This window comes from Sapajus apella, unplaced genomic scaffold (assembly GCF_009761245.1).
Source record: "Sapajus apella isolate SASKATOON/1434 unplaced genomic scaffold, GSC_monkey_1.0 scaffold15, whole genome shotgun sequence".
NCBI lineage: Eukaryota > Metazoa > Chordata > Mammalia > Primates > Cebidae > Sapajus > Sapajus apella.
In genome coordinates, this window is record NW_022436955.1 from 31,910,772 (window position 1) to 31,934,932 (window position 24,161).

Consider the following 24,161-nt stretch of genomic DNA (forward strand, 5'->3'; position numbering starts at 1 on the left):
CACCCCCTCCCCGGGGCTGTGCTTGGCATGCAGAGGTTGGGGGGTCTTGAGTTTTTGTCCCCAGAACAATGGCTGAGTGGATCCTGGAGAAAAGACAAACCCCCCTCACGCCACTGCCTCCACCCTGTCTCACAACTAAGAGTGCTTGTCAGCCTCCAGCTGGCAGGCGCTGAGGACCCAACCTGCACGCACCTTGATATCAGACCCCTGGCTCCAGAGCCTTGTGGAATAAACTTCTGCCGTTTCACCCCCCACTGTCTGTGGTACATGGATAGCACAGCCCTAGAAAACCAGCAGATAGTGAGCTCCCATCATAGGAGGTATTCGGGCAGGGGCACTGTAGAAGGAGCAGCCCTGGGGACTCCAGCAGTGTCTCTGATTCTTCCCAGACCGTTAGCCCTGGGGCATGGCCTCCTTCACCCCTGAAGGCCCAGGGCAGACAAGCCCAAAGGGACATAGCAGCCAAGAGGAGGTGCTGGGGGGCCCAGGGGTCCTTCTCCTGCCACAGAGAGGGGTCCCAGCGCCGCCTCAGCCCTCCCCACTTGCGGGCTTTTGTGTTTGGAGAGACCGAGGTTTTACGCTTATTGGATGCCTCTGTGCCGCATATCTGCACCATGGCAGGGGAGGAAAGGCCAGGGGCACACGAGTACCCTCCTTCCCGCCCTCACCCCACAGCTGAGGGGACCACAGCAGACAGATCCCCACACCTTCAGGGGCCCTAGGGACCACAGGGGAACCCTCCTCAGATGACATGAGACCCCCAGCATTCAAAACTTCCTGAGATCTGGCCCCAGCTGTCCCCTTTCCAGGGAAACAAAGGCACGTCTGGCACCCCCGCCCCAGCCAGCCTCACTGAGCACGGGGGCCACGGGCGGCTCCTTACATGCACTGCTCCTCAGTTCCCAGAGTCCTCACACTCCAGCTGAGACTTTTTAGCTTGAACTTTTTTTCCCAGTGAAACCGCAGAAGCCCAACAGAAACGTGAAGACCAGGCCGCCTCCCCAGGCTCCTCAGGGACCTCTCCCTGCTGAGGGAAGGGGGCACGTGGGCCCACCTAATCTTGGTCATCTCAGCTAAAACACTGAATCACCCTCGACCCCTTAGCAGGGGACAGGAAAACTGCAGAGGGTGCAGAAGCCCCCATCACCATCACGTCCAAACACAAAACACACAAGTTGAATCAGCAGGGTGCTGACATCGGAGACGCAAGCAGAAACCCTCTTACAGGAGGTTCAAGGCCGGGCGCGGTGGCTCATGCCTATTATCCCAGCACTTTGGGAGGCCGAGGCGGGTGGATCATGAAGTCGGGAGATCAAGACCATCCTGGCCAACATGGCGACACCCTGTATCTACTAAAAACACACAAAAAATTAGTCAGGCTTGGTGGTGCATGCCTGTAGTCCCAGCTACTCAGGAGGCTGAGGCAGAAGAATCACTTGAACCCAGGAGGCAGAGGTAGCCGTGAGTCGAGATTGCACCACTGCACTCCAGCCTGGGTGACAGAGCGAGAGTCCGTCTCAAAAACAACAAAAGGTTTGAGAATGTCAGACAAGGCGGCACGCTGAGCAGACGCTCAGGCTGGGCAGTCTCTCTTGGGGGAGGGGGTCACAGGACAAGCTCTGAGGGGCTCCTCGCACATTGTGTCCTGATGCCGCGGGTGGGACTGCGGGCACTGGAGGAGGAAATGCTCCAGCTGGGCACTTCCCGAGGAGGAAGTGGCGCCGGAATTTCCCCCAGGCGTGGCCGGCCTCAGGTATAAGAGCGGCCACCGTCAGGTGCACCTGTGGGATTGCCGCCAAGCCCAGCCTGTCCCGCTGCCACCACCATGACGGTGAGCCTGCTGCCCCTCCACACACCACTTGGAGGGATGCCACTTGGGTGGCGCAGCCTGGGCTGGAAGCAGCTGAGCCCTGGGATGGGGATGCTGGGATGGGGTCTAGCATCCCAAAGCTGGGGGTGGGGGCGGCAGCTGCACCTGCTCCTCAGAGCTCTGGCATGGGTGTCGGGCTGAAGAGCTAGCCTCTCTGGGCTTCATTTTCCCCCTCTACGGAGGGAGGGCTGTACCCCATCTTTCCCGAGGGAACAAGGAAAGCTGGGGTGGAAGCGAGGTACCCTTGCCCTGGGCACCCCTAACCACCCACCTGCCTGTTTCCCCAGCTCCTCCCTGGCCTCCTGTTTCTGACCTGGCTGCACACATGCCTGGCCCACCACAACCCCTCCCTCAGGGGGCACCCCCACACTCATGGGACCCCACGCTGCTACTCAGCCGAGGAACTGCCCCGAGGCCAGGCCCCCCCACACCTGCTGGCTCGAGGTGCCAAGTGGGGGCAGGCTTTGCCTGTAGCCCTGGTGTCCAGCCTGGAGGCAGCAGGCCACCAGAGGAAGTATGAGGGGTCCCCGGCTGAGACCCAGTGCCCAGTGCTGCGTCCAGAGGAGCTGTTGGAGGCAGACACCCACCAGCGCTCCATCTCACCCTGGAGATACCGGTGAGGGCCTGGGGGTCCTGCTGTGGCATGGGGCTGCCCCTCCCTGGCGGGGCCCTGGCTGCCCGGAAAGCTCTGTGCACCTCGGTGGTTCTCACCTGTCGGGTGGGCATGGCCACCTGAGCTCATCCCTCCAGCCCTGCTGACCTGGGTGGCTGCTGCTGCTTTCCGCCATCCTCTGCCTGCCACTGTCCTTGGTGGCCAGGGTCCCCTGGGAAAATTCTGGGCCCCCCACCTGAGCTCCTGCAGAAGTGGGGCTGGGCGATGAAGTGGGAGAGAGGCTCCTGGAGGCCTCCAGCCTCTGTGGTGTGCTGTTGGATCCAGCATGTATGAGCTGGACTGCACGCCAAGCCCTCCCGACCCGTGTGGCTCATCCCTTACTGCCTCGGGTCCTGTCCAGAGCACACAGGGAGGGGCCCTGAGGGGAGAGGGGACTGAGGAGGTGAGGGTAGGGCCAGAGACTCACTGTGCCCCCAATCCCACAGCGTGGACACGGATGGGGACCGCTACCCGCAGAAGCTGGCCTTCGCCGAGTGCCTATGCGGAGGCTGCATCGACGCCCGGACGGGCCGAGAGACGGCCGCGCTCAACTCGGTGCGTCTTCTCCAGAGCCTGCTGGTGCTGCGCCGCCAGCCATGCTCCATCCACGGTGCGGGGCCCCCCACCCCTGGGGCCTTCGCCTTCCATGCCGAGTTCATCCGCGTGCCCATCGGCTGCACCTGCGTGCTTCCTCGGTCAGTGTGACCACCCAGGCCCTGGAGCCCCCAGACTGGACACGTGGGCACCCCCTATTTATGTGTATTTATTGTTATTTATACCCTGGGCCTGTGGGGGAGGCTGTGCTCCCCCCACACTGCCCTCGGGGTCCTGGGCAGGGACAGAGCTCTCAGCAGCTGGCGGATCAGGGAGACGGGCATCCTCCGGGTTTGGAGGGTGGCCCCCACCATTCTCCCCATCTCCAGCCTCAGTAGTTAGGACTCGAAGGAGCTCGGTGCCTCTTCTGGCCCTTAAAGCCACAGCCACAGAAAAGCTGTCTCATGGCCACCTGTACCATGGCCCCACCCCCCAGACTTCCCTCAGCCACCACTGGCCTCAGGCCCCCCGGCTCCCTCTTCCCAACCTCCCTGGAAGTTCCTCTGTTTCTTAAACAATTATTTAAGTGTACATGTATTATTAAACTGATGAACACATCCTCAGAGGCCCACATTCAGTGGGGACATTCTCCTGCTCACCCTGGCCCAGGCCAGCCACTGACCCAATTCTGGGGCATTCTTCCAGAAAGGTCTCTGCAGCAGTGATTGGTGCATGCAGGTGGGACTGAGCTCTAACACCGGGCAGCACAGGTGTCCCTGCTCTGCCCACGCATCGTCTCCCGGGGATACTCCAGGAACCGGGATGAGCCTCCTTCCCCCAAGCCAAGCCTTGAGCCCCATCCTTTGTAATAACGGGGAGCGCCTAGGGGCACCATCTCGGCCCTCACAGCAAGAGTCTCTGAGGATGAGCTGCCAGCACTGTTGGCTCCGGAGCCCAAGGCCATGGGCCCAAGGTTTCCTAGTGCAGATCAACAGCCAAAGCCAAGACGCCCTCCCTGAGGGAGAACTAGCCGCCCAGGGCCCAGGGTCTGTTGACTCTTTTTTTTTTGAGACGGAGTCTCACTGTGTTGCCCAGGCTTGAGTGCAGTGGCATGATCTTGGCTCGCTGCAACCTCCGCCTCCCGGGTTCAAGCAATTCTCTGTCTCAGCCTCCCGAGTAGCTGGGATTACAGGCACCTGCCACCACGCCCAGCTAATTTTTCTATTTTTAGTAGAGATGGGGTTTCAACAACTTGGCCAAGCTGGTCTTAAACTCCTGACCTTACGATCCACCTGCCTCGGCCTCCCAAAGTGCTGGGATTATAGGCGTGAGCACCGCGCGCCAGGCCCTCTGTTGGAGATTTTAGTTATGGGGTCCCAGAGAGAGCAGCCTCAGTCGCGGAAAGCGGGCCCAGGCCTGTGGCAGTCTCAGGCCTCAGTCTCTAGGCCCCCAGCCCTGAGGGCTGACATTGCTGTTGGGCCACTGGGCAGCTGTCAGCCCGACCCCCTGGCTCACCCACCTACTGTGTGCAGGGGCCTGAGGATGGGGGCAGGGGGGCTGCACAGAAGAACAAGGACTCCATTCAGGCCCCCAGAGGAGGAGGCCTCGGAAGACTTCCTGGAGGTGGTAGCCTTTGTCCAGGAGGTGAAATTTTCATTCAACACATTTATTGAGTTTCTTTCATTTTTTGAGACAGAGTCTCACTCTGTTGCCCAGGCAGGAGTACAGTGGTGTGACCAGCTCACTGCAACCCCAGCTCTGGGTTCAAGCGATTCTCCCACCTCACCCGCCCAGTACAGGTGTGCACCGCCACACCCAGCTAATTTTTGTATTTTTAGTAGAGACGGGGCTTCACCATGTTGGCCAGGCTGGTCTCCAACTCCCAAGCTTACATGATCCTCCCGCCTCAGCCTCCCACAGTGCATGAGCCCCCGTGCCCAGCTATACTGAGTTTCTACTAAGTGCCTGGCGCTGGGAACAAAAGGGACAAAACCCCTCCTACCCCCACGGTGACTGATGAGGCAGGTGGTATTTACTCTGTGAATGAGTCCAGGACAGAGGCTCTGGGGGAGGCTGCAGTTCCAAGCAGAGGCTCAGGGAGGCCTGGAGACCTGAAGGGGAGGAGGGCGCGGAACCAGGCAGCAGGTAAGGCCTGAGAAGGCGCATGCTGGGCGTGTCCAAGGGTCCGAGTGGCCAGTGTGGCCGACACCAGATGGGCAGCATGAGGGACCATGGGGGCAGGGCAGGGCGCTAGGGTGCAGCTCATGTCTGCCCTGGGGCCCTGAGAGGCTTGTGACTATCACTGGAGGCAGCTGAGCCTGTGGGTTCTAAGGCCGTGGGCTGAGCTGGAGGCACGGGGTGAGGCTTTGGGTTTGAACAGCAGCAACAGGATGATTTCAGGAGGTGAGGGCAGAGGAGTATGCAGCAGCAGGTGACATGGGTGGGGATGGCCCACAGGCCTGGGGTCTGGACTTGGGCCAGGATGGATGTGGGGGTGTGGGGGCGTCAAGGGTGGCCTGAAGCTTGCTGACCTGGGGAGATGGCTCACTGCGGCAAGGCTGGGTTGAGACGTCTGTATGGTGCTGACTGCAGGCTGCTGGGGGGTGAGCTGGGAACAGGAGAGGACCCTGGCTCTGAAGTGTGAGCTGCTGGGAAGCAGCTGGCAAGCAGGAGGCAAGGGTTTCTCTGACCTTGGGGGAGTCGGTGCCTCAGAGAGAGCCCAAGGGTGGGGGGGTGGCTGTGCCTGGCAAAGCTTTGGGGGCATCGGGCTAGGGAGGTGGTGAGATCAGTGGACAGGGGCAGGATTGTGTGCAGCCAGCCACAGCCACAGCCACAGCACAAGTGACGGGCGGGGGTGGCAAGAAGCCCCCTGCAACTTGGCCTGAGTGTCCTGGGCAGCTGGAGAGACGCCAACATCAATGTGGGGGCAAACAAGGGCGCATCTGCCACCAGCCTCACCCCACCTTCTACAGAAAAGAGGCTCCCGCCCTGTTCCCTCTTCACTGAAAGCCAGCCTCCTCTGGAATCCGACCCCCTTAGGGAGGCGTTGAGTGTGTCCAGAAATGTGGAAGGGCTGCGGGGCCTGGGAGACCGTCAAGGGAGGACTCCGCGGCCTCCCGCAGGCCTGGGACGACCTTTCCAGGGAGGCACACACCTGGAATCCAGGTACGGCAGGTCGTGGACTACACGGTACCCCGGGATTTCGTGTACTGCTGGGAAGGAAGGCGATGCTGATGCTAATGAAAATGGAACGCGGCACGGAGTCCCGCCGGGCAGGAAAGTGGGTGCCTGCGGGGCCCGGGCAGGAAAGTGGGTGCCTGCGGAGCCCAGGCAGCCTGGCCCCGCCCACCGACCCCGCCCACCGGCCCCGCCCACACAGGCTCAGACGCTCCGGGCTTCGCTGCGTTTATTGCGGGCGGGCGCCCCCTGGCGGGCGCGCGGGGCGAACGGGCAGGTCCGGGGCGCGGTCACACGATGTCGTCGGTCACCGGGATGGGGTTGACCTGGGGGCCCGCCGAGGGGCCCTCCGCCGCCGCCGCCTCCTCGCTGGGCTTCTTGCGGGCCTCGGCCGGAGGCCGCGGCGGGGGGTTGCTGGGCGGCTGCTTGATGGTGCCCCCGACCTGCGGCCGCTCCCGGGGCTTGGGCTCGATGGGCGTCCACTGCTCGCCGCGCACGGCCGCCTGCGGGGCACTGAGCGGTTGGGCCGCGCCCGGCGCCCTCCCTCCCTCCCTGGAGGCCCACCCCGCCAGGGGTCCCGGACAGGCTTCAGTCTGAATCCCAGGCCGGCCGGTGCGAGTGCCGCTCAGAGAGGTTAGGTGACGCGCCCGAGGACACACAGCCAGGACCTGGTCGGCCTGACATCAGCCCAAGCTTTGCTTCACGCCAGGAGCGCGGCGGAACCCCTGGGCTTCTGGAAGAGCCCCCTGGTGGCCACTCCCAGATGCAGATTCCAGCCCCCAGATTCTCCCAAGGCGCCCAGGGCAGGGGGGCAGGGAGGCAGGCCCGAGGTCCAGCAGGAGGGTGGCCCAGAAGAGCAAAGGCCCTGCCCTGTCTGGTGGGCGCCACCCACTGAGCCACCCTGGGCAGCAGCCTCCCCAAGGCATTTCTGCACATGGGGGTTTGGGGAGAGGGGGAAGAACAGGGATTCAACTGGCTTACTAAAAACACAGACTCCTGGGAGTGTGTGCTGTTCATCTCCTAGCCCACAGAAAATACAGTGGGAAAAAGATGTCACATTACACGCGGAAGGCATGCACAGAATCCTGCACACACACTAGAAGATGCACACCCGGGGGAAGCAGCTCCCTCTGCGGGCAGGAGGAACTTGGCGCTAGGGACAAAAGGAAATGAATGAGCAAAGTCCGAGGGCTCTGTCCACCCACAGACCCCGCAGTGAGGGGCGGCCTGCGGCCATGTGCTCCGGAGCCCAGGGCAGGCAGGGGCGCTGCGCCCTGGCCTCCCGCCCATCCCTATCTTCCTAGAAGGACCACTGTATCCCATGAGCAGCCTTCTAACAGGGTGTGGTTTTCACAAAGCAAACCCAGGTGTCGGCAGTTTAAAAAAATGTGTGCGTGACAGCGTGCGTTCTGGCACCGCCCACGAATCAGCTCAGACAGGGTTCAGGTGAGAAATGCCTGATAAGCGGACCCAAGCCCACACAGGGCCTTCAGCCGCGGTGTGACTCCAGGCCAGCTCCAGCACCTCTCTGAGCCTCTGCATCTTTGTCTGTAAAGCGGGGACCCCAGTACCCCTCCCAGGACTGTGCTGTGGGTTAATCAGCAGAGAAATGACCAGACACACAAGGTGTGCAGAGCAGCCGCTGCGGCGGTCACGTCCCGCCATGCTGTGAGCTCACGCCCCAGCTCACACTTGCTTTCAGGCTGGCTCAGCCTGCAGAGTCAGCTTCAAGGGCCATGCGTGTCTGAGGGTGTCAGGGCGGGGGCTGGGGCTGGGCGTGGCCAGAGCTGACCTCAGAGAGCACTACTCACCAGCAGGTAGATGCCGCTGGCGATGGCCAGGCAGGCGGTCCCGAGGATGGTGGCCAGCAGGAAGCCGGCAGGCACCGACAGCCTGGGGGGTGGTGGGCGGGAGGCAGGGACACAGAAGGGCACTCAGAGGGAGGAACGGAGCCCCAGGTATGGGGGCCAAGGCCACAAGGTCTCGGGACAAGACGGACCACAGACCAAGGGGACGTGCAGAGCCAGGGGCTTGTTTGGGTCCTGAGTGTTCTTGGCCTTGATGGGGACATGAGCGGCTCTGCACACTTGCTGGGAGGAAGCCCCCACAGCTGCAGGGCAGCCACATGCAGGTTTCCCAGCCTTGGCCGGCAGCGACCACCAGACACACGGCGTGGGACCTTCCACGCTACCAGGAAGCCCAGGCAAGACCCCCCAGCAGGGCCTGTGGGCCCCAGGCTATGCTGCTATGATCGGAGCTGCTCAGGTCTGGGAAGGATCCTTAGGGACCCCGCACACATGACAGCAGATGCAGGCTCCAGGGGCCCTGCCACACATGGGGACCCGAATTTTGGTTTAGAAAAATGTCCAGGTAAGTGGCAGTGGCTCCAGTCCAGGCAGCCCGGCAGGTGGCACAGTGGGGAGGTCTGCTCCAAACCGTCCTGAGCCCCAGAGGGGGTGCGGGGCGGGACTCACAGGAGGTGCAGGACGGCCCTGATGTAGTAATTCCTGGTGAGGGGCCCGAACAACTTCACCACGGCAGTCATGTACTTCTGCCCACTGTGGAAGGAGGAAGGGGGACAGTGCGGTGGGCCTCTCTCCTTCAGGACCGCTCCAGGGCACCCGGGCCTCTTTCCTCCCAGGAAACATGCCAGGCAGGCACGGGCCTTGGTTTGCCCACAAGGACCGAAGGGTCGGTTCCAGAGCCTCCCAGCGAGGAGCCAGACTCCACATACCCGACCCTGTGGGCCCTGCCTGGGCCCCACAGCCCTGGGACAGAACCCGGAGCATGCAGGAGGTGACTCACCAGCGCTCCATGGTGGAACCCTTCTTCCTCTTTCCGCGGGGGTACTCCAGCAGGCAGACAAACACGCCTGCCACACTGAAGCCATGTGGTTAAGGAGCAGCCCAGCTCAGCCTGAGGGGCCACAGAGCGAGCCCCTTTACTAAGACAGCATGGAGAGGGGCTGGGCACGGCGGCTCACGACTGGAATCCCAACACTGTGGGAGGCTGAGGCAGGAGGATTACTGGAGCCCAGGAGTTTGAGACCAGCCTGGGCAACACAGTGAGGCCCTCATCTCTACAAAAAATTTAAAAATTAGCCAGGTGCGGTGGCATGCGCCTGTGGTCCCGGACACACCAGAGGCTGAGGTGAGAGGGTTGCCCGAGCCCAGGTGGAGGCCGCCATGCGTCGTGATGGCACTGATGCACTCCAGCCTGGGGGACAGAGCGAGACCCTGTCTCAAAAAAAAGTGGGGGGAGGCAGCCACTGCCTGAGGTCACAGAGCAGGAAACAGCCAGGGGAGGTGCCAACAGGTCCGGGCACCTGAGCCTGGCCCACACCTGGCCTCATGCCACCCTGCCCACTGCTCCTTGTTGGGAGGTCTGGCAGGGCAGCAGGGCTGAGACGGGGCAGAGGAGGTGGAGGGGCTGGCCAAGGGGGATGACTGATGGGGATCCCAGCAGTCCAAGGGACGCTCCAGTGCTGGTCCGGGCCCTGGCCCTCAGGGGGCACCACCCGCCCACCCCTCACCAGGACTCAGGCTGGCAGATCTGCCACTGACCACCACATGGCCCAGGCGAGCGGCCTGGCTGATGAGGCCTGGGCTGCCCAACCCCTGGACAGCCCGCCCTGTCTGCCAGCCTGGCTGCAGTGCTGGAGAACAGAGGCAAAGCGCTCCCTGAAGTGGCTCCCCAGCTCTGCCCTGGGCATTCCCTGCCCACCCCCGCCTCGGGTGGAAGGATACATGGAGTAGGCTCCAAAGTACCACTGGGTGAAGCGCCCGGCGGTGGCCACAATGCCTCCAGTGATGAGGACTGCGGGGAGGGGAGTGGGTCAGGCACTGAGGGGCTCCCATCCCGGGGGCCTGGGCCACCCCCTTTCTCTACCATGGGCCACCAGACCACCAAGAACTGTCCTCTGCAGTCCATGTGTTTGTCCCTACAGATCCCCACAGCACAGCGACAGGGTCGGGGACACCGCAGGATGCAGCCTCCTGCGCTGGTGAAGAGCAGAGCTGGTGGCGCATGGCCTGGCGGAGTGGGGTGTGTGACGTGCCTGGGCTCCGAGGCCCAGGAGCGGCCAAGGGACGGCCCGACCTGCAGGCACCAGTGGGCCTGTGCCCCTGGGCTCTGGGAACCCCGAGTGGACATGCTTGTTACCGTGAGTCTTTGTTTGATGCAGGAAAGCCTATGTGCTGAGTGTGGTTTCTGCATCTTGGAGTGTCCCTGACAGAGTTCCTCCAAACCTGTCAGCTGTTGGCCTTAATTTCAGTTTCAACTGATAGGGCTATTTCTGCACCCTTCTTCTGGTTATTGTCCGATACTCCCTCTTACTGTTTTTTTTTTTTTTCTTTTGAGACAGAGTCTCACTCGGTCACCCAGGCTGGAGTTCGGTGGCTCTCCCAATCTTGACTCACTGCAACCTCCGCCTCCTGGGTTCCCGCAATTCTCCTGCCTCAGCCTCCCGAGTAGCTGGGACTACAGGCACGCACCATCACGCCTGGATAATTTTTGTATTTTTAGCAGAGACGGGGTTGCACCACATTGGCTAGGCTAGTCTTGAACGCCTGACCTCAGGTGATCCACCTGCCTTGGCCTCCCAAAGTGCTGGGATTACAGGCGTGGCCGCCTCGCCCTGCCAGCCATTGTTTTGGTCACCCCTTGAAGATTTGCTATCCGTGGTTTGAGCTCAGCTACACATTAACTCCCTGACTTTGCCCGTCTGCATCGGAGGAAGGCAGGGCAGTGTCCCTGAGTCCACTCAGCCTGTTGTCCGTGCGTCTTTGGGGGACTGTCCCGGTCCTGAGCCTGCCCTCCGAAAGAGGGTGCAAGGCTGCTGCTGGTGCCACCAGGGAGGCCTGAGGACATACTGTGGCACCCAGCCACATTTACAGAGCACCTGCTGTGTACAGGGACTCTGTCAAGGGCCCCGCTCTCTCAGGGCCAGCTGCCTCCTGGGGCTCCACGTTCTGGAGACCTCCCCAAGCAGGTGGCATTTGAGAAAGAAATGGGACAGCCATGAGGCTCTGCAGAGGCAGCAGCTTGTGCCAAGGCCCTGGGCATGCTTAGGAGATCTAGAACAGAAAGGAATCCCCGGCAGCTGGAGGAGGGAGTGGGGAGGCTGGGGTGGGCAGCGCAGGGCATCTAATCTGTCCGATCCGGCGCTTACCCTTTGGGCCAGGAGTCCTGCTGGTTTCAGCAGGGAAGCTGCCTGCACAGGACAGACTTAGAGCCCAGGTCTCCTGGATCCCAGCTGGGTGCCTCAGTCCCTCTACTTCTTGCAGGGAGTATGAGGCAGGCAGGGTGACAGTCCCATGGGGCGGCTCTGGGGAGAGCTGTCTGAACCGACCCACCCAGTTCTTGGTGGCTGACTCTGAGTGGGTGGTGACTTTGCTGGGCAGACAGTCGGCAGGTCCCTGAGCTCCAGGCCTCCCACCCTGCGGTCTCTGCTCCCCCTCACTCCCCAGACAAGAGAGGGCGCTCAGAGCCCCAGGGTAGTGGCAGCAGCAGGTCCCTCCTCACCCCCAGCCCCCGTGCCCTTCCCATGCACTCCTCCCCTGCTGCGGGTCCTTCCTGGAGCTGCTGCCCTGGTTCCTCCGGGCTTAGACCCCACCTGAGCCCACTCTCACCCACCCTGGTCCTGAGACGGTTTATTTCCAAATGGAGTCTGCTGCCCTTGGCAGCACGCCTGAGCAAATGCGCAGCAGGGTGCCATTCTACCCCAAGAGCAGCTGGACTGGGCTGGGCAGGGCGGTCACTGGTTTCCATGCCTTGGGAAATCCCAGGCCGACTCCAGATGAGGAGGGCTGGGCCCCGCGGCATGAAGAGCCCACCTTCCCACCCCAATCCCAGGGGGCCTGATCCCCAGCCCAGCTGGCTACTGAGGGGAGGGGAGCTTCTCCCGATATCCAGGCCAGAGCCCCCACTCGGGGGCCTGGGGGGATCGGTCACCCCGGAAACCACCGGGGCTGAACCGCCTCTTCCCCTGAGCCACAACTTCCTCCTTCGCAGAGTCGGGGAACGGAGGGAAGCGAATGGGGGAGGAGGCGCCGCTCCGCTGGGTCTGCAAGAGGACTGTTCAGGGTCTCGGAGCTCTTCCTTCCAGCTACGGCCTGAAGGTCCCGCCCCCGTTGCCCGCACCCTCCGGGCCTGACCCCATCCCAGCCCAGCCCGCCTGGTGCCCCACTTCCCTGCCCGGTAAGTAGCCCGAGGTCCCGGCTGGGGCCTCGGGACACCCCCAGGCTGCAGCCTCCACCGCCCCTGCCGCGCACTCACTCAGGCCGGACGCCAGCGCCTGCTCGTTGGCCCACATGGCCCACTCGATCTGCCCCATGGCTGCGCGGACCCGGCTGGGACACTGCTAGGCGCGCACTGCCGCCCCTGCGCTCCCGGCCGAGCCCCGCCCCGGCCCGGCCCCGCCCCCAGCCCCCCAGGTGACCGCGGGTGGGCGGAGACTCGCCACTGTAGGGTGCGGGGCTGTCCCGGAGCCTTCTGCCCCCGCACTCTCCAGACGCGACCGAGGCTGCGGAGGGGCTCTGCGTGGCAGCCCCAGCCCAGGCGGGGAGTCTGCGTTTCCCGGCTTCAGCTCTCCCGCACTGACTAGTGTCCCTGCCCAGCGCGGACTTCCAAGCTTTGTCGTGTCAACAAGCCTTATAGGAATAGCAGAGAAAGGTGTGGAGGGTCGGCTTCCTGAGCGGATCCGCCTCTCCACAGCCTTGGGGGGTGGGGGCCACCCCTACAGCCCAGGACCACCTCTGCACCGATGCTACCGGGGCCAAGGGTGGCCTCCCCGTGGCGGCCAGAGGCCCTGCCCCCATTTCTTCACCCTGGCTCTAGGCTGGCACAGGCGTGGCCTGAGTCTGACACTGGGCTTCCCCTCACCATCACTCGACTATGACTGAGACTCGGGGAGGGGACAGGATGTGCACAGGGACAGCCGCTCTGTCACATCCAGCCTCGGGATGGGAGGCAGGGGTTGGCCTAAGGGTGGGGAAAGGGCAGCAGACGTGGTAATGTTAAATGGGAGGTGGGCCCAGTGCCCATGGAAAGGGCACTATGGCTGCCTGAGGGTCCCACCTGAGCCAGTGTGGGGTTTGAGGGGAGCCTCCCGTGCCTCTACCCAGCCTGCTCCCCCAGGCCCTCATGGGGCACACCTGGACTCCCTGGCAAGTCCCAGGGCCCCTCAGAGCAGGAGCCCGGGAATGCTGGTTTAGGAAACAGGAGGACCTCACTGAATCTAAACAACAACAAAACAAGGAAAACAGCAGGAGGCAGAGGCTGCAATGCCAGTTTATTGCCACGGCCACTAGGGCCATGTTGGTGCCCACTCCTGCCACCATTCCAGCCACACCTGGGCAGGGTCTCAGCAGAGGTACCGTGGGCAGCCACCAGCCGAGATACTTCGTGGCTTCCTGAGGCCCGAGGTGGCTGCTCCAACAGACCCCTCCCCTGGCCCTGAGGGATGCCAAGTCCCTGCCGAGCTCCTGTCCCGGAGCAGTGGGAACGTCCGGAGTGAGGTGAGAAAGCCCTTCAGCCCTGCCGCACCCGGCTCTGCCAGCTTTCACCCCCCGACCCCATCCACATTGGTGAAGTGCTGGTGCAGCTCGGGGCAGCTGAGGCACGCGGCGGGGACCTCTCCTGACATCCGGCAGCCGAAGGTCTCCCCACACTGCCCCACGGCATGCTGCCCATGGGCCCAGAGCCAGGCCACCACACACAAGTCCCAGCGGTCCAGCCAGTCCACCACACCGGCTTTCTAGCTCCAGCGAGGACACCCCTTCTCCAGGCAGCGTGCGCTCCTGCGGAGGCGGTCAGGCAGCTAGCTTCGGCAGGCCATCAGGACCCAGGAGGTGGGTGCAGGGGTCATCCAAGATTTGAGGCCCCGGCCCCACCTGAAGGTAGAGATCCATGTCAGGTCACCAGCAATGGCAGCATGTCGCCCTGTGCCCCGGCACGTGTAGGGGCTGGATACAGGAGAGCAACAGTGTGCCCCGCCCTTCCGGTGGGTCCTGGCCAGAAGTTACACCACCCGAGTGACAGCCACACCCAGCTCCTGCAGGCACAGCTGCCCCTGCCAGCTAGAAGCCCTCTGCCTGGGGCACTGCCTCGGTCACTGGGTGGACAGGACCACAGTGCCTGAAGGCACATGGCCCTGTGCACGCAGCCCTTGAGAGGAAGGTGAAGGCCACGGCTCGGGCGGGCGTGATCCCGATGGGGGCTTGGCCCTCTGAGCAGATCAGAAAGCAGGAATCCTGGTCTACTGGGCCAGTTGGGGTGGGGGGAGCCCCAGGGAGAGAGGCTGTCCCCGGGACCCCAGCAGCACCATCCCAGGCACTCCCCACCTGTCTCCCTGGGAGCCTGCATCAGACTCATCCCTTCACCCCCAGCCTGGCCCAGTCCTGCTGCTCTGAGCCTCGCCAGTGGCCTGCAGCCTCCTCTTTGAGAACAAATGAATGAAACACAAGAGCCAAAGGCATTCTGGCTTCCTGCCTGAAACACGGGAGGGACAGGGAGCCGGGCTGAGCCTGGGCAGGACCCTCTGGCAGGAAAGGAAACCCCACAGGGTACTGGGCCTCACCTGAGTGGCGATGATGTACTTGATCCCACCGGGAGTCGGCTCCATGGCCAGCGCAGCTTCAAGCTCAGCAGGGAGAGGGGCCGGCCTCACCTGCAGCCCCTTCAGAAACCTGGAAAAGCAGGGCAGGGCATGGTAGACACGTGCATTTCTCTAAGTGTCTAGAACAGGCAAGGCCAGAGACAGGAACATATTCCTGACTGGCAGGGCCCAGGGAGGGGAGATGGCAGGTGGCTGCTATGGGGACAGGTTTCTTTAAGAGGGGATGGAAAAGCTAAGGAGGGGGCTCCACACCCCCTGTGAATGTCTCCACACCACGGGATGTGGGATCGTATGCTCTCGAGATGGAGCCTTGCTCCGCTGCCCAGGCTGGAGTGCAGTCACGTGACTTTGGCTCACTGCAACCTCTGCCTCCCAGGTTCAAGGAGTTCTCCTGACTCAGCCTCCGGAGAAGCTGGGACCACACGTGCCCACCACCATGCCCAGCTAATTTTTGAATCTTTCATAGAGACGAGTTTCACCATCTTGGCCAGGCTGGTCTTGAACTCCTGACCTCAGGTGATCCGCCTGCCTCAGCCTCCCACAGTGCTGGGATTACAGGTGTCAGTCACCGCGCCCGGCCTGAGACAGTAAATTTGAGGTTATGTGGTAAACAGCTATGCCCAGGCTGAGGCCGCTCTGAGGGGACCTTCAAGAGGCCTGGGTCCATGTCTGACCAAGGCTGCTGCCCAGCCCCATGGGGTAACAGCTTAGGGAAGTGCCCAGTTCAAGCTGGTGCACTTGTCATGGTGTTCTGCAGAACAGCAAAAGCCTGCACGCCCCACCCGGAGCAGGGTCACGGGCCTGGCACTGCCCAGGAAGGCAGTCCTGGGGTGTGGGTCTCAGTCCATCGTCTCACAGGGCAGGCCCCCCATCATCAGATGTCAATACTGCCTCCATCCAGGGCAGACACACATCCCCACAGGCTTCCAGACACCCTTCAGCGGGAGGCGCCCCTCACACTGAGAATGAGACCGAAAACCACGGGAGGAAGAAGCTGACTGCCCGTGGCTCGAGGAGGTGGCACTGAGCTACAAACAGGAGGGTGGACATGGGGGGTCCATGGTGCCAGGAGGCAGCTGCTGGACCCCACCCCAGAAAGAACACCCAACTGCAGGGAAGGGACAACACCGGCCGCCTGGACTGGCTCTGACTCATTTCAGTGAGGAGGAAGTCGGAGGCTTTGAACTCTTTCCTTCCAAATGTCAGACATGGGTACGTGCTCCTGGGAATGCACACGTGTTTCCTAAGAAGCCACTCTTTTACGGACTAGGGGCCTGCGGGCTCCCGAGCTGCAGGGGACCCCATCTCTCATGAGGTGGGAGACCCTGGGTGTCACGCACACAGGTGTGCGTGGCCTCGCTTTTTTCCTTGTGGACATGGACTGTGGGATGGCTCCATGGGGACACACTGAGTGGTCCCACACTTGGGGGAATGGACACCTGCCGTGGGATGCCCAGTGTCACAGACTTCAGCTGCCTCCATCCCTTCGGGAAGGATGTTCTGGGCACCATTTCCCAAAAAGGAGGAGGGGAGGGGTCCACACTCACGTGTCTCCGTTGGACCCCGGGGGAAAGGTGTGCCTTACAGCAGCCACAAATTCAGCCACGGTGTCCTCCAGGGTGAAGATCACGGCATTGGGGCCCGCATCAAAGGTGTACGCCACCTGGAACCCATTGCAGTCAACCTGCTGTGTGTGTGGTGCCTGGCCTTGTACCCCCAACCCTCTGGCCTGTCTGGAGGCTCTGGGGTCTCCAAGAGCTCAGTCTGGGCACTCAGGGCCACACTGGGGCGGAGCTGCGGCCCCAAGCATCTGTTACCTGACACCTCTGCCTGTGAACCCAGGAAAAAGGCAGTGGAGCTGTGAGCCAAGCAAGCCAAGAAACGAAACCCAAGAACCCACACGGTCGCTGAGCTTGGCACACAGCAGGGCAGAGCTTTCAGACAGACCCCCGTGCACGCCGATCTCAGGACCGCCTCCACGGCAGCACACGGCTAGACACGTGCTGCAGCCCTCCCAGCCTGAGTCACCTTGGTGTCCCCGTGGTGGGCGTTGAAGCGGTGCACCAGCTGGATGATGCGCCAGGAGACCTGGCTGAGGTAGGAGATGGGCGGGAAGGTGTCGAGGCAGGTGGCATGGAACTGGTTGCTGTCCTGCATGGTGAGCTGGGCGAAGCCCCGGAAGTCCCGCTCCTGGATGCAGCGGGTCATCTCCGCCATACGTGCGGGCACCACGGACTCGGCCCGGAACTGCAAGGCACGGGGTGTTTTCCACAGAGCCGCTGGGGCTCTCGACGGCACAGGGATTGGGGCAAGGCTCTGGGCGTGGAGGCCCGGCTCAAGCCCTGTCTCTGGGTTTGGCTCCTCCACCTGGTCTTAGCAAGAGGCTGAGGGCAGAGCCGGGCACAAGCGTGACCCCCACAGCCCCACGGTCACCTGCTCCCGGCCTCACCCGCAGCAGGGGGCTGGTCTTCACGCTGGCTTGCATGCCCACAGTGCTGCCCGTCAGCTTCTTCTCAGCGCTCACCTGCACGGGGAGACAACCCGGGCTACACCCTGCAGAGACCAGCCCCAGGGACTGCAGTTCCCGACACTCGGCCCTCCCTGGCTGATGCGGGCAGCGGGGGTGGGAGTCAGTGCCTCCTGCATGACCACAGCAGGGGTGCCGCATGGGAGCGCTTCCTGAACACACAGCCAAACAGTGGTTGCTTCAGCCCCCACCGACCCCAGGAGCCACGCGATGCCTGGATGGGATGCCTTCCCTCCCATTCCCAGCGGCAGCCCTGACTAGGGGAAGAAGGTGCCCGACTGGTGCTACACACCATCCGACTCACCACCAGGATAAGGACGCGGAGTTCAGGCCAGTGCGACTCAGGGGCCACTTGCCGGGCAATGCTGTCCTTCCCATCAGCCTGCTCTCCCATCTGCCACTCCACAAAGCCCCCATACAGGCTCCGGCAGGCGCTGCCTGAGCCCCGGCGAGCCACTTCTGAGAGGTCACTCTCCACGCCATAGACGCGGGCCAGAGTGTAGGCTGCAGGCACGGGGGTGTGGGGGTCCTCAGAGCTGCCCACGCTGTGCTCCCCGCCAGTTCACCACCCCAGAACACCCCGCACCCCACTGCCAAGGTGATTTCCAGATGACAGGGCTTCTGAGCCATCAGCCTTTGAGGCCGGCACTCACTGGCTCAGCTGTCCACCCCTCCACTAGCTCGGCTCCCGGCACTCGCTGTACGAGGCTTGCGGCCTGAGACGAGGGTGACAAAAGGCACCTGCAGCAGAGCAGGAAGCCACCTGGGGGATTCCGACCCACCATGGGGCTGGAGGGAGGCTCCCAGAACACCCAAGCTGGGCTTTAAGGGTGGGAAGGAGTTGGCAAGGTCATGTGGGCCAGGGACTGATGCCAGGACAGAGCAGGACTCCGCCAGATTGTGCCTCTGCCCACCCAGCACTGGAGCCACCTTCTCCCCTCAGTCCACAGGGCTCCAGCAGGGCGACCCCACCTCCAGGACTGGCTACCCACCACCCTGGTCACAGACGGTGGTTCAGGGAAGGTACTGGAGCCTGGGGGGCCAGGAAGCGTCATCCCTGGAGTTGAGGGGTGAAGATGGTGTGAGACCACTGTGAGGACAGGCTCTGCCACTGATTGGGAAGCCGCCAGAGTAGCCTGGTGCCGGCGGAGAATGGTTCAGAGGGGCCTGCAACTAGCTGTGCCCACTGGAATCCTAAGTTATGTGGGCCGCAAAGTCATCGCCCTTTTAGGTCTGAGCCAGTCTGAAGTGGTTTCTATCACTGACAACCTTGCAGGGCCCCACATGGAGCAACTGGAAGATTGTTTTATTTTCTGTAGAGAAGGGGTCTCCCTACGTTGCCCAGGCTGGTCTTGAACTTCTGGCCTCAAGTGATTCTCCCCAACAGCCTCTGAGGTGCTAAGATCACAGGCGTGAGCCCGCGCCTGCTGCAGCTGGAAGACACCTGGTTCAGAGGTGCTCTGGGAAGAGCCCAAACAACTCCAGAGACCAGGGAGGCCTGAGAGGTAGGTGCTCATTCAGCCTGCCTGGCGGTGGGCTCCCTGACACGGGCAGAGCGCAGCGGCTCCTGTGTCTGAAACCCCAGCAGGTCTCTGCAGGCACCCACCTAGGCAGGCGTAGCCCGCCGCTGAGGAGGCCAGGCCCGCAGCCGTGGGGAAGTTGTTCACCGAAGCCACGTGCACCTTGCAGCTAAGGCTGGAGGGCGGCAGGTCCCCATCCCAGGCGTTCCTCCGCTTCCGGGCCAGGCGGCGGACTGCAGAGAATGAGATGGCATGAGGCCCAGCCGTCAGCACCCTGTCCGACCTGCTCCTGCCCAGGACTCACAGCTGAACACCAGCCCTCTGCCTGCCAAACTCGTCACGGAGACCTTTCCCGGGAAAACCCCAGACTGCAGGCCCAGACTCAGCTGGTCCTGGAGGTAGGCCACTGCCCTGGAGCTGGGAAGTCCAGAGATCTAGTTCCCAGCCATGCCCTGCAGCCTCAGGAGGGGCCCAGAGGCAGAAGCACTTTCTGGACACTTGGACCCTGCTGCCAACAGGGAGGGATGGGCTTGCAGGAACCCCAACTCACTCTCCTGCAGGCAGGCCTGGAGGCGCGGCTGCCCCACATCCTCCTCCCGGCCGTTCAGCCAAACCCGGTCCTTGGTGAAGTCCTTGCTGATGGCGGCCGTTGTGGTGGTTTTTAACTGAAAAGGAAACCCGGGACCACCTCAGAGGCCAGCACTGAGGACCGATGCCAGCCAGGTGCCCCCTTCTGCTGAGACGGCCTCGTGGCTGCCCACTGGAGCAAAAAAGGCCTTAGCTGGGCTGCGGGGAAGCCCGTGGGAGCTGAAAGCACAGCCCATGCGCTGTGTAGCAACCAAGCCTCATCCTGAAGGGACAGGGACTCCCAAAGGAGCCCCTGGGGCATGGTGTGCACATGTGTGAGGAGACCTGGGGCAGGTGTGTGCTGTGCTGTGGGAAGCTCTCCTAACACTGAACAGCCGCTGTGTGCTGGCTGGGAGTGGTTGCTAAGCCATCATCCTAGCCTTTAGGTAAAAAGGTACCAACTGCTTTGTTTTGTTTCAGAGACAAGCTCTCACTCTGTCACCCAGGCTGGAGCAGTGGCACAATCCTAGTTCACTGTGGCCTCCAACTCCTGGGCTCAAGAGATCCTCCCACATCAGCCTCCCAAAATGCTGGGATTGCAGAGGTGAGCCCCCAAGCCCGGCTGGTACCAGTCCACACTTACCTGGTCCTGGTGCAGAGTGACGCTGAGGGAGGAGTTGATGGGCAGGACCAGCTCTTCATCACGCTTGCCCCCTGCAGTGAACAGCCATGGCCAGGCCGGTGGGCTTCCTGGCCCACCCTCCTGCAGCATTCCCCCACAGCTGTGCCCACCAGTGACCCACGGCTGCCATCTGCCTCCATCCTGTCTCTCACTGCACAACCTGCCTGGCCCTCCTCCTGCTAGACCCTTGCCCCCAAGAACGCCCCACTGAGCTCAGGCTCCCAAAGCAGAGCTGGAGGCCAGCCAACATCCTCTGCACCCCACCTCCTGCGAGTGCACAGATGCAGAGCACTCCCACCAACGCCTGCCTCCCCTCCATCTTCCCAAATGAAAGGAGCCCTGCTCCTGTTAATGCCCAAATCTCGCTGCTCAAATTCTCCGGGAACCTTCTGCCCAGCCAGGCATGGGACAGCAAATGAAATCAACCTTCTGGAAAGCTAGAAACGAAAGGTTTGCCCGGGAGCGCCGCGCAGTGCCTCTGCTGAAGCCTCATTTGACAAGGTCCCTGTAAGCACACAATCTGCTAGGATTTGTGGAGGGAGGTCTCTGGGGATGGCGGACCCCTGGCAGAGAACCGCGCCTAAAGTTCGCAAGGCTCTTTGACACACAGCACTAAGCGGCCTCCTTGCAGGCGGACACGGCTGCCCTGGTAGGCCAGGCGGACTCCTGCTTTCAGGAAGGTGGGCTGGGGGACTTCTCTCTCTTCCTCCCACTCAGGACAACTAAGATCCTGGATGTCACAGGTGAGACTCTTGCGGGTGACAGAAAGCAGCTGTTGAGAGTTCAGGGGGAGGCCCTGGGTTTTCTTTCCTGCCTGCCCTAGACCTAGTTCTGCAGAAGCTGCACCTGCCAACCAAAGCCAGCCTTCTCTAGCAGGGTCAGGAAGGCCAGCCTAGCAACACAGAACCAGAATCCTGGCCAGTGTGGTGACTCACGCCTGGAATCCCAGCACTTTGGGAGGCCGAGGTGGGTGGATGAGTTGAGGTTGGGAGTTCGAGACCAACCTGACTAATATGGTGAAACCCCGTCTCTCCTAAAAATATAAAAATTAGCTGGGCTGGAGTGACACGCCTGTTATCGCAGCTACTCAGGAGGCTGAGGGGGGAGAATTGCTTGAACCTGGGAGGCGGAGGTTGCAGTCAGCCGAGATCGCACCACTGCACTCCAGCCTGACTCCAGCATGGGTGACAGAGGGAGACCTCGTCAAAAAAAAAAAAAAAAAAAAAAAAGAAAGAAAAAAAGAAAAGAAACTCCTCCCACACTCCAGGCTGGAAGAGGTGCTCCACCGCTTCCCCTCCCTGAAGGAGCAGGGACTTTCACCTCCCCAGGAAGGACAGCATGCAGGAGCCTGGACTCCCATAACCTGCTGGCTCGTCAGAGGAGGCCAGGTAGACACTCAGGAATTCCGAGGGCCTGGTGGGGATGGGGCACCACCCGGCGCAACGTCGGTGGGGAACGGAGCCTGGACCTCTGCCTCCGTATCATGAGCCAGCACGCCCTGCCCCACCAGCATGCTATCAAAAACCAGCCCAAATGGAGGTTTACGTAAGACCAGAGTCTCTGAACGTTACAAGAAAATGGACAAGTTTCCATAAAAATAACTTGTCAGCCAGGTGCAGTGGCTCACACCTATGATCCCAGCACTTCGGGAGGCAAAAGCAGGCAGATTAATTGAGTTCAAGAGTTCAAGACCAGCCTGGCCAATATGGTAAAACCCTATCTCTACTAAAAATGCAAAAATTAGCCAGGTATGGTGGCCCACACCTGTAGTCCCAGCTACTCAGGAGGCTGAGGCAGGAGAATCTGTTGAACCCGGGAAGTGGAGGTTGCAGTGAGCCAAGATTATACCATCGCACTCCAGCCTGGGTGGAGCAGTGACACTCCCTCTCAAAAAAATAAATAATATAAAAAATAAACAAAAGGCCGGGCTCAGTGGCTCATGCCTGTAACCCCAACATTTAGGGTGGCTGAGGTGGGTGGATCACGAGGTCAAGAGCGTGAGACCAGCCTGCCCAACATGGTGAAAACCCATCTCTGCTAAAACACTAAAAAGTTAGCTGCGCTTGGCAGCACGCACCCGTAATCCCAGCTACTTGGGAGGCTCAGGCAGGAAAATTGCTTGAACCTGGGAGGCAGAGGTTGCAGTGAGCCAAGATTGTGTCACTGTACTCCAGCCTGGGCAACACATCCAAGACTCTGTCTCTAAGTAAATAACTTTAAAATAAAATAAAAAACACTTAGGAACAACGAAGGCCAGGTGGGATGGTTCCAACCTGTAATCCCAGCACTTTGGGAGGCCAAGGTGGAAAGAGACTGCTTGAGCCCAGGAGTTCAAGGCCAGACTGGGCAACATAGTGAGACCCAGACTCTACAAAAAAAAATTTTAGGCTGCGTGCAATGGCTCACACCTGTAATCCCAAGCACTTTGGGAGGCTGAGGCAGGAGATTTGCAGGAGGCCAGGAGTTTGAGGGCGGACTAGCCAACATGGCGAAACCCTGTCTGTACTAAAATTATAGAAACTAGCTGGCTATGGTGGCACACACATGTAATCCCAGATACTCAGGAGGCTGAGGCAAAATTGCTTGAACCCAGGAGGCAGAAGTTGCAGTAAACCAAGATCACACCGCTGCCCTCACGCCTGGGTGGCAGAGTAAGATTCTGTCTCAAAAAAAAAAATTATTTTTAAATTAGCCAAGCACGGTGGCATGCACCTGTGGTCCCAACTAAGGTGGTTAGGGTGGGCGGATCTGGAGCCCAGGAGGTCAAGGCCGCAGTGAGCTGTACACTTCAGCCTGGGTGACACAGTGAGACGGTGTCTCAAAAAAAGAAAAGGGTGAGTGCGGTGGCTCATGCCTGTGATCCCAGCACTTGGGGAGGCTCAGGCGGTTGGATTACCAGGTCAAGAGATCGAGACCATCCTGACCAACATGGTGAAACACCGTCTCTACGAAAAAATACAAAAATTAGCGGGGCGTGGTGGCGCGCGCTTGTGGTCCCAGCTACTCGGGAGGGCGAGGGAAGAAATCACTCGAACCGGCAGGTGGAGGTGGCAGTGAGCTGAGACTGCGCCACTGCACTGCGGCCTGGAGACAGACTCCGTCTCAAAAAAAAGAAAAGAAATACGCCGAACTCAAAAGATCCTGGGTGGGCCACATGCTGTGATTCGTTTCAGAGCGTTTGAAATGCCGGCGTTCCATGACCGAGTGGTCAGCGGCGGGCTGGCGGCGCGGCTGTGAACGCCCAGGCGCGGAGGTCCGCCTGCGGGGCCGCCCTGTGCCCGCTCCGTGGCGGTCACCGCTGGGAGAAAGGCGGCGAGGGAGGGCAGGGGTCCCGGGCTGGAGGGCAGGGCGGCGACCTCAGCTACCGCTGCCTTGAGCTCGCGGGCTCAGGCCACCCTCCCGCCTCAGCCTCCCGAGTAGCTGGGGCCACAAACGCGCGCCCCCGCGGCGGGTTCGCACGATCCACGGGAATCGATGATCCAGGACTTCCATTGTGAAAGCTCGATCATCGTTAAAGGGCTGGAGCCGGGCAACCCTGCAGGCGGCCTGGCCTCGCTCCGGGTCATCCCAGTCCCAGGCCGGCCCGCGGCACTCACAGTACTTGATGACCGCGATGTTGACCGGCGCGGTACAGGTGACTACCGCCAGCGGCTCCTCAGAGGCCATGGTCCCACCGCCCGGCGTCCCCAGGCCCACAGAGCCGCACTACGCGGGATCCCACCCAGGGAACTCCGCCGCCCCACGCGCTGCCGCAAGATTGGCCGGTGCGAGCCCGGCCGTTCCCGTGCCGACCAATCAGCGGCGGGCCTGGCGCATGCTTTATCTCTCAACCAATGGGCAGGATCGGACGATGTGCCGCTGACGTTGAGCCCGCCCCAACCCCCGAACGCGCCCGCCGGGCCCTACGGGGGTGGTGTCTGCGCATGCGCCCTGTGCGCGGGGCGGGGTCTGCGGGCGCTGTGCGCGCAGGTGCGTGGCGTCGGCGCCGCTGAGTCTGGGTGCGGCTAGGCGGGCG

General features: G+C 61.8%; 3 protein-coding genes and 1 long non-coding RNA gene across 6 annotated transcripts in view; 2 read left to right on the forward strand and 2 right to left on the reverse strand.

Moving 5' to 3' along the window:
* Positions 1-1,525: 1,525 nt before the first annotated feature.
* IL17C (interleukin 17C) lies at positions 1,526-4,173 on the forward strand. The gene is made up of 3 exons (XM_032284669.1): positions 1,526-1,831; positions 2,158-2,486; positions 2,969-4,173. Exons 1-3 carry the CDS (start codon positions 1,826-1,828, stop codon positions 3,225-3,227), a joined length of 594 nt encoding a protein of 197 aa, XP_032140560.1. The 5' UTR covers positions 1,526-1,825; the 3' UTR covers positions 3,228-4,173.
* Positions 2,490-23,871, reverse strand: MVD (mevalonate diphosphate decarboxylase). Of its 2 annotated transcripts, XR_004270661.1 has the most exons (11): positions 23,743-23,871; positions 20,108-20,178; positions 19,448-19,562; positions 18,984-19,130; positions 17,682-17,881; positions 17,300-17,374; positions 16,879-17,097; positions 16,398-16,513; positions 14,812-14,920; positions 13,623-14,125; positions 2,490-2,503 (listed from the first exon to the last, which is right to left on the reverse strand). XR_004270661.1 is itself a non-coding variant. In XM_032284665.1 (10 exons), exons 1-10 carry the CDS (start codon positions 23,810-23,812, stop codon positions 14,045-14,047), a joined length of 1,203 nt encoding a protein of 400 aa, XP_032140556.1. In that variant the 5' UTR covers positions 23,813-23,871; the 3' UTR covers positions 13,506-14,044. The 2 variants fall into 2 exon arrangements, 1 of the variants encoding a protein (XP_032140556.1); XM_032284665.1 differs by lacking the exon at positions 2,490-2,503 and having other exon boundaries at positions 13,506-14,125.
* Positions 6,446-12,701, reverse strand: LOC116555757 (cytochrome b-245 light chain). 2 transcript variants are annotated; one of them, XM_032284667.1, is made up of 6 exons: positions 12,510-12,701; positions 9,980-10,049; positions 9,039-9,113; positions 8,708-8,791; positions 8,045-8,126; positions 6,446-6,736 (listed from the first exon to the last, which is right to left on the reverse strand). In XM_032284667.1, the coding sequence occupies exons 1-6, from the start codon at positions 12,565-12,567 to the stop codon at positions 6,524-6,526; spliced, it is 582 nt and encodes a 193-aa protein (XP_032140558.1). In that variant the 5' UTR covers positions 12,568-12,701; the 3' UTR covers positions 6,446-6,523. The 2 variants fall into 2 exon arrangements, with proteins under 2 accessions (XP_032140558.1, XP_032140557.1); XM_032284666.1 differs by lacking the exon at positions 6,446-6,736 and adding an exon at positions 6,785-7,253.
* A 193-nt stretch (positions 23,872-24,064) lies between the features above and the next one.
* The window catches only part of LOC116555759, a 17,139-nt gene continuing 17,042 nt past the window's right edge, over positions 24,065-24,161 (forward strand). The window contains exon 1 of the long non-coding RNA XR_004270662.1: positions 24,065-24,115. This is a non-coding gene — a long non-coding RNA (uncharacterized LOC116555759). The remainder of the gene's footprint in view (positions 24,116-24,161) is intronic.

What these genes read in the sequence shown, in the direction of transcription:
- MVD (XM_032284665.1), bottom strand. Translation starts at nt 23,812, where the DNA reads ATGGCCTCTGAGGAGCCGCTGGCGGTAGTCACCTGTACCGCGCCGGTC. An exon ending in CATCGCGGTCATCAAGTACT is followed by an intron (nt 20,179 to 23,742) that starts GTGAGTGCCGCG and finishes TGTTCACTGCAG; the next exon opens with GGGGCAAGCGTGATGAAGAG. An exon ending in CCGGGGTCCAACGGAGACAC is followed by an intron (nt 14,921 to 16,397) that starts GTGAGTGTGGAC and finishes CTGCTTTTCCAG; the next exon opens with GTTTCTGAAGGGGCTGCAGG.
- IL17C (XM_032284669.1), top strand. An exon ending in ATCTCACCCTGGAGATACCG is followed by an intron (nt 2,487 to 2,968) that starts GTGAGGGCCTGG and finishes CCAATCCCACAG; the next exon opens with CGTGGACACGGATGGGGACC.
- LOC116555757 (XM_032284666.1), bottom strand. Translation starts at nt 12,567, where the DNA reads ATGGGGCAGATCGAGTGGGCCATGTGGGCCAACGAGCAGGCGCTGGCG. An exon ending in GGCGCTGGCGTCCGGCCTGA is followed by an intron (nt 10,050 to 12,509) that starts GTGAGTGCGCGG and finishes CCCTCCCCGCAG; the next exon opens with TCCTCATCACTGGAGGCATT. An exon ending in AGGGCCGTCCTGCACCTCCT is followed by an intron (nt 8,127 to 8,707) that starts GTGAGTCCCGCC and finishes ACCACCCCCCAG; the next exon opens with GCTGTCGGTGCCTGCCGGCT.